At 51.8% G+C, this 7370-nt stretch overlaps 1 protein-coding gene across 1 annotated transcript; it reads left to right on the plus strand.

Moving 5' to 3' along the window:
* The first annotated feature begins 1168 nt into the window (after nucleotides 1–1168).
* On the plus strand, nucleotides 1169–4652 carry MARCKSL1 (MARCKS like 1). Its single transcript, XM_073317713.1, has 2 exons — nucleotides 1169–1579; nucleotides 3283–4652. Exons 1-2 carry the CDS (start codon nucleotides 1484–1486, stop codon nucleotides 3919–3921), a joined length of 735 nt encoding a protein of 244 aa, XP_073173814.1. The 5' UTR covers nucleotides 1169–1483; the 3' UTR covers nucleotides 3922–4652.
* The last annotated feature ends 2718 nt before the right edge of the window (nucleotides 4653–7370 follow it).

The following is a 7370-nucleotide window of genomic DNA, read 5'->3' on the forward strand; positions in this document are numbered from 1 at the left end:
AGCTTTCGTGAGCTACAGCTCACTTCATCGGTATGCATCCGATGAAGTGAGCTGTAGCTCACGAAAGCTCATGCTCAGATAAATTGGTTAGTCTCTAAGGTGCCACAAGTCCTCCTTTTCTTTTTTCCTAAAGATCTTTCTCTCCCCTGTTAATGCATGAAAGTCCCACACCAACAGCAAGGGGAAACCCAAGGAACAGGGGAACTGACTTGACACAAAGTGCTGTCAAATGCACAACACAGACAAATTTCAGAGTAGCAGCCGTGTGGGTCTGTATTCGCAAAAACAAAAGGAGGACTTGTGGCACCTTAGAGACTAACCAATTTATTTGAGCATGAGCTTTCGGGTGAGCTACATAAATAAGCTTATGCTCAGATAAATTGGTTAGTCTCTAAGGCAACACAGACAAAGTGAGGGGGAAATGGAGAAAATTACTTCTTGGAGCTTTAGACATTTTAAGTGTGTGTGTGTGTGGGGGGGGGATTGATTTGTAAGACCACACCCTACAAACTTCAGACAGAAGGGTGATTTTTAAGCAGCTGGACTAACTGGAAAACCAAAACCAGGGCAACCATCCAGTTCATTTCCCACCCTGTATGTGTTTATTTCTGGCTTTGACTCACCTGGTAGAGTGAAAACAGACTGGTCGGTTCCACTTCTGTTTCCAGCCAATTTTACTTTCACACTGCAGGTGGGGAAAGGGGGGGGGGGCAACAGTCTGATTGCCACGCCAATCTCTTCCCTCCCCCCGCCACGAGAGCCTCCCTTGACGCTCCGAAGTCTTGCCAGACCCTTCACTGCTCCCTCCAGCCAAGCCAGCCGGGAAGCCAATAGAAGATAGCCTCCCAGTAAGAGCTGAGCAGGGCTGGAAAGATGCAGCGGCCCCTCTTGCCTTCCCCACCCCAGACACGCACCTAGCACTCCCTCTAAGTCATCCCCCCATGCAAGCCACCCCTGTAAACCTCCCCCCCCTTTGCAAACGCTGCGGGGCGTGTGTGTAAATGGCGGATCTGCCCCCTTTTGCCTCCCCCAGCCCCAGCGTGCTCCCCATTGCACGGGGGGGGGGGGGGAGGAAGCGCAGCTCCCGCCTGTCCCCACCCCGCGCCGGCCATTGGGCGGGGGTTTAAAGGCCCGACACGCCCCTGGCTTTTGCGCGCTTATTAGCCGGCGCTGGGGGCGGGGAGGCGTCTAGTGAGACTGAGTCTGTCCGGCTGCAGGGCGCGGAGCTGGCTGCCGAGCCCCGGCTGGGACGCCGCTGGGCGGCTGGGGGAGGACGCCGAGCTGATCTCCCGGCTTTGGGGGCGCGTCTCCCTCGCTCCTCGGATTTGTCGCTTTGCTTTTTGTCCAGCCAGGACTTTTTGCCCAGAAGTTTGGGGCAAGCGGGGAGTGGCTCTGCCCGCCCGCCCCCACTCGCCCCGTCTCAGGATTTGAGGCGCTTAAACGGTCTTCTCTGATTGCCTGCCTCAGTTGCCCTCCAGCCGCCATGGGAAGCCAGGGCTCCAAGGCCGCCAAAGGAGACGTGATGGCTCAGAAACCGGCCGAGCGTGCGGCGGTGTCTCCCTCCAAATCAAACGGCCAGGTGGGTGTCTCTGTCCGGCTCGGGGAAGGGGGAGTTAAAAGGATCTTTGCTTTGTTCCCTCCCCCCCCCACGGTATAAGTCGGGGGGGGGGCTCCCCGTGGGGGAGGTTTAAGCCCCCTGGAATCGCTAGGGATGGGCTACTGGAAAGTCTTCGCCCCTTCTCCCCCCCCCGCCCCGGATTTGGGGAGGGGCCCCTCCCGCTCTGCGGAGGCAGATCAGGCGATGTCCCCCCCCCCTTTCTCTGCTTGGAAAGCAGGGCTCCTGGTCTGCCCCTGCGACTGAGCCCCCCCTCGAAACCCGCCTTTCTGGGGGGGTCGTGCCCCAAACATGGGGGAAGGCGGGGTGCGGACCCCCCCTGCAAATCTCCATTTAACCCCACCCCCCCATGGCATTTTACTGCCATAATCTCCCCGCCGCCTGCCCGGGGTCCGGCTGGAGACCGCGGCGTGGGCTGCCTTTGTTTGGCGCTCAAGCCCCGGCAAACCCCTGGGCAGCCCCGAGTGCGTGGAGGAAAAACAAAGGAAGGATCCGGGTCCAGCGCGCGGGGGCGGGGCAGGGCGATGGCCGCATTCCAGGGCGAGCCCCGGCGAGCTCCCGCGGGCGGCTCGGGGTGTCGGGTTTGGAGGGGCGAGACCTCCTCGTGCCTTTTCTCAGCGTCTCCGGTTAAAGGGAGTGGGGGGGGGGGGGGCCCGGCGGCTGCGTTCCTCTGCCCCTACCCCCAAATAAATCCGTGGCCGAAGCCCCAGGGGGTCACACGGGTCCCAGGGGGGCGTTCACTAGGGCGCATTCTGGAGGCGGGCAAGGGGGCAGAAGCCGCGGGGAGGGACCTTTGCAATTCGAATCACTGCGGGTTTTTCTTCCCTGGGCGCTGAGACCCCCCCCTCCACCCCCGTGTCGCCTTATCGGGGGGGGGGGAGGCGGGGCTGGCTCCCCCCAGGGCGGGGCAGGGTGACTGTGGAATGGAAAGCCGCCATGGGGCAAGGGTGGTGGTGTAAATCACGGCTCAGGCCCCCCCCCCTTGCTTGCACCGTGCAACAATGCCTCCAGCAGCAGCCGGCTCCCCGCCCCTGCCCGGGCTCTGGCGGTGGAGCGCCGGCGCCGGCTGCTGGCGGCGGAGGAGCGGCTCCTCTTAGGCGAAGCCCCCGCCGCGCGTATTGGGGGCATGGCTCACCTGCGCTGGCAACGCACCAGCTGGGACCGAGCTTCTGCCGGGCTCTCCAGCGCTGCTAATGGCCGGCCACGGCCGCTCCATCAGGCTATGGGGTTTTCCAGTTAGAGGGTTGTGACTGCACTCCCCACAGCACAGGCCTCCCTGTCTGCCAGTTGTGCCTCCTTCCCCCCACACCATGCCTGGTCAGCAATAGACCCCCCTGGACTGCAGCAGGAGCCCAGGCTCGTTTGCCTGAACTCTGTGGGAAAAGAACTTAGCTCCAGCCTTATGCATTAGCCACTGGGAAATACTTCCACTCCTCTCCCTGCTCTCTGGCAGGGGAGACTGATGAGCTGGCTAGTCAGCATATCATGGGGCATGCTCCTGACCTGACCTGATCAGGAAGCAAGAATTGGGTTTTACAGCCAACACGAACTCATCTCTGGGAGGTGAAAACCCATTTTAATCCTACTAGCTAAAGTCGCTGGGGGAAGTGGTGGTATTCTGGATCTCCAGGGTCTATCTAATATGTTATGGTTCTCTCTTCCGTTAGGAGAACGGCCATGTGAAGATAAATGGGGATGTCTCACCCAAGGCTGATGGAGAAGCCCCACCACTGAATGGCAATGGATCTGCTGAGCCAGTCCAAGATGAGGCCAAGGCAGAGTCTGGCAGTGGTGATGCCATTGAGCCAGCCCCAGCTGCTGAAGGTGGGGAGGCCAAGCCTGATGGCGCTGCAGCCTGCAAGGAGACCCCCAAGAAGAAGAAGAAGTTCTCTTTCAAGAAGTCCTTCAAGCTGAGTGGGATCTCCTTCAGGAAGAACAAGAAAGAGGCTGGGGATTCTGCTGTGTCCTCTCCCACAGATGACCAGGCCAAAGCAGAAGCCAAAGGAGAGGAGAACCCTACCTGCTCCACTAATGAAACTGAGCAGACCAGTACAACACAAGAAGGGAAAGCTGAGGAGAAAGCTGCTGCAGTGGACAGCAGCCCCTCTGCTCCTGCTGCTGAGGGGCAGCAGGAAGCAGAGCCTAAAAGGGAAGATGCAGAAGCAGGGGAAGCCAAGGAGAAAGAGGAGCAGGAGCAGCAGCTGGGAGAAAGCCAGGAGGCTACAGCTCAGCCAGAGGAGTCCTCAAAACCTGTGGAGTCTGAGGCCAGTACAACACCTGCAGCAACTCTACAGAAGGAAGAGTAGAGCCCACCTGACATTGTCATAAATTAAAGACTTTTTGTGCCATCCTCTTCATCCCATAACACTGACTTGCTGCCTTGCCCACACACCTGTATGGTCAAAGTAGAACTGATACCTAAAATTAAAATGCCTGAATTATTTGTCCCTCCCCCTCCATGCAGCTCACCTTTAGAAAACTGGTCTGGATTCCCACCACCACAACTTGGGACTAGTTTGCCTGAATCCTTTAAAACTGGAGGAAGACGATCCTGGACATAACTGGAATCTAGTCAGGCTCCATCTATTACACCAAACTCTGGGCTCCCTGCTGACCTACTGTCTCTTTTCCACTAATCCTCCATGCAGCTTTCAAAGTCCAATAAGCCACTGACTGTTCAATGGATTCTTTTTCTTGGTTTAAATTCCTCGTTCTGACTTCATTTAAAGTATTTGGGGCTTTTTATAGAAACCAACAGTTTAAAAGCTAATCTGGTTAGTTTTTTTATAATGTCTTACTATTGGCTTAAAACCATAAAGCTTGTAAGTCCGCTGTGCTTAATTTTACTTCTAAGGGGTAACTTTTCTGGGGTGGGGGAGGGAGAGTACAAGCTGTATAATGTGAAGTTTTTTCTTCTGTAAATAATTTTTAATGGCCAAAACATTTGATTTGCAATTTTCTAACTCTAAAAAAAAAAAAAATTTCTGGGTTTCCTTGTAACATTTGAAAGGAATAAATGGTAACCCCTTTCTGGGTATACTTGTTGACTCTTTGTCTGGGATATGGATGCTGGCGGTTGCTTATTTAGCCTAATGGGTGCACTTAATCACTTTATTGCTAACTGTAGTAGCACTCAGTTGACTTCAGCACATCAAAAGCTGGACAAGCTACACCCTGTTCTGCAGGGTCTGTCCCATTTTGCGTTTAACTTTCTTGCATGTTGTGTGAGCCTGACTCTGCTCCCTACATGGAATCCTTTACTTGGATGGCCTCTACACCTTATTGATCATCTTTAAACTCCAGTCTGAGGTGCACACCACATTAGAGTTAGCTTCAGGTAATAAGCTAATTCTAACAGACCACCTGGCTTGATAGACAGCCTGTAATGACTTCACTGGGGATGTGACATGCATGGCTGATCACCTGGGAGAGGGGGAGTGCTTGGTAATTTAATCTAGAGCCATTGAGGTAGGGAGTAAATATTTTAGTCAGAATTCAAGCACAGATTAGGTGGCTTGTCCAAACTCACCTAGGAGCCTGTAGTTCAGCTGGAAACTGAATAAGTGAAGTCTTCTCCATTCCCTTAACAAGGGGCCAGGCTTCTTCTGTAAGACACCAGTGGACAGGAGCAATAATGACATGACATGGTTACACCTTTTAAAGGCTCACTTTACAGGATTATACTGGGGCTGTAGTCTGTACCTATCCTCATTCTGGGGTCCTTTTAAATAAACTTTGAGATATGTCTTGTCTGAGGTCTCCCAGTCAATGACAATGCACTGGGGAAATGTGTACTCATAGGCCTCTCCTGCTAAAGGGGGATTCTTGCCTGTAATAACTTGATTCTACTATAGCATTGATGTATGGCAAAGTACTTTACACCATTAACTATTCTATGGTAGAGCATTCACCATCAGTGCTATGAGGCTAAATGTGACCAATCTTGTAACTAGGTTCTAGCTCAAGTCACAGTATGCCAAGGGGGATGCTCCCAAATTGAGGCTCATCTCCACTGCATGAGATCAGGTTATGAAACTGGTACCTTCAGCACAGCTGTTGTCTACACTGTCTGGCAGAATTAAAGCTGTCACATACTGCAGGTCCATGGAAATGGGCACAGCTGCACTTATCTAGTAGGGATCATTCTACAACATATGCTCTTACACATGCAACAGTATGAATTGCTCTAGGGTTAACTGCCCCAGTACTGAATAGCTGTGTGGCAGCCATTTTGAGTACTTGTAAAAAGAAAAGGAGTACTTGGGGCACCTTAGAGCCTAACCAATTTCTTTCAGCATGAGCTTTCATGAGCTACAGCTCACTTCATCAGATGCATACCGTGGAAACTGCAGCAGACTTTATATACACACAGAGAATATGAAACAATACCTCCTCCCACCCCACTGTCCTGCTGGTAATAGCTTATCTAAAGTGATCATCAGGTTGGGCCATTTCCAGCACAAATCCAGGTTTTCTCACCTTCCACCCCCCCACACAAATTCACTCTCCTGCTGGTGATAGCCCATCCAAAGTGACAACTCTTTACACAATGTGCATGATAACCAAGTTGGGCCATTTCCTGCACAAATCCAGGTTCTCTCACCCCCCTCCCAAAAACCACACACAAACTCACTATCCTGCTGGTAATAGCTCATCCAAAGTGACCATTCTCCCTACAATGTGCATGATAATCAAGGTGGGCCATTTCCAGCACAAATCCAGCAGCAAGAGAGTGAATTTGTGGGGGGCGGGGGGGTGGAGGGTGAGAAAACCTGGATTTGTGCTGGAAATGGCCCAACCTGATGATCACTTTAGATAAGCTATTACCAGCAGGACAGTGGGGTGGGAGGAGGTATTGTTTCATATTCTCTGTGTGTATATAAAGTCTGCTGCAGTTTCCACGGTATGCATCCCATGAAGTGAGCTGTAGCTCACAAAAGCTCATGCTCAAATAAATTGGTTAGTCTCTAAGGTGCCACAAGTACTCCTTTTCTTTTTGCTAATACAGACTAACATGGCTGTTACTCTGAAACCTGTCATTTTGAGTACTGCAGACCTACAGGGAGACTTCCAGGCTAATGTTCACAAGCTCACCATACATTATGGGTTGTAGTCACTTGCATCCCTTGGAAATGGAGAGATGCCCACATCCTGCTTCAAATTAATTGACAAAGGGGTAAATCAGGCATTCTCAAACTAGGGCTTGAGATCCCTCCAGGGGTCATAGGTTATTACATGGGAGGTTATGAGCTGTCAGCCTCCACCATTTATAATGGTGTTAAAGATATTTTAAAAATTTATAAGGGGGTCCACTCAGAGGCTTGCTGAGTGAAAGGGGTCACCAGTACAAAAGTTCAAGAACCACTGGGATAAATGAAAGAAAGGTAAGAAGATTAATTATGACCCATTATCACTAGTAGGCTTGCCAGTGGAAGAGGTTGCTCCCCATGCAGGGAAATGCTAGTTTATGAACCTGTGTAAGGTGCAGAAAAATCTGACAAAATAGCAAGTAGGAGTCCTGGAATTGAATCAAGCACAATAACCCACTCATCTCATTTGTTTCTAGTGTTCAGTTGAACTACAGCAAAACATTCCTAGACCTGACACCATTTTTTCCTCTTCCAATTATAGCAGGAGTCAACTGCCTCCTAATTAAGTAGCAGATTGAAGATAATCAACTTCAGGAAGGACAAACAACTTTCTAAGCAATGAGAGAGACTTGACCTACTAAGTTCTCCAGTGGAATTCCAAACCA

The sequence above is a fragment of the Lepidochelys kempii genome, chromosome 19 (assembly GCF_965140265.1).
Source record: "Lepidochelys kempii isolate rLepKem1 chromosome 19, rLepKem1.hap2, whole genome shotgun sequence".
Taxonomy (NCBI): domain Eukaryota; kingdom Metazoa; phylum Chordata; order Testudines; family Cheloniidae; genus Lepidochelys; species Lepidochelys kempii.

Excerpts from the sequence above, each read along its gene's own strand:
- MARCKSL1 (XM_073317713.1), top strand. The coding sequence starts at position 1,484 with ATGGGAAGCCAGGGCTCCAAGGCCGCCAAAGGAGACGTGATGGCTCAG. Across the intron at positions 1,580-3,282 it reads CCTCCAAATCAAACGGCCAG|GAGAACGGCCATGTGAAGAT; the intron begins GTGGGTGTCTCT and ends CTCTTCCGTTAG.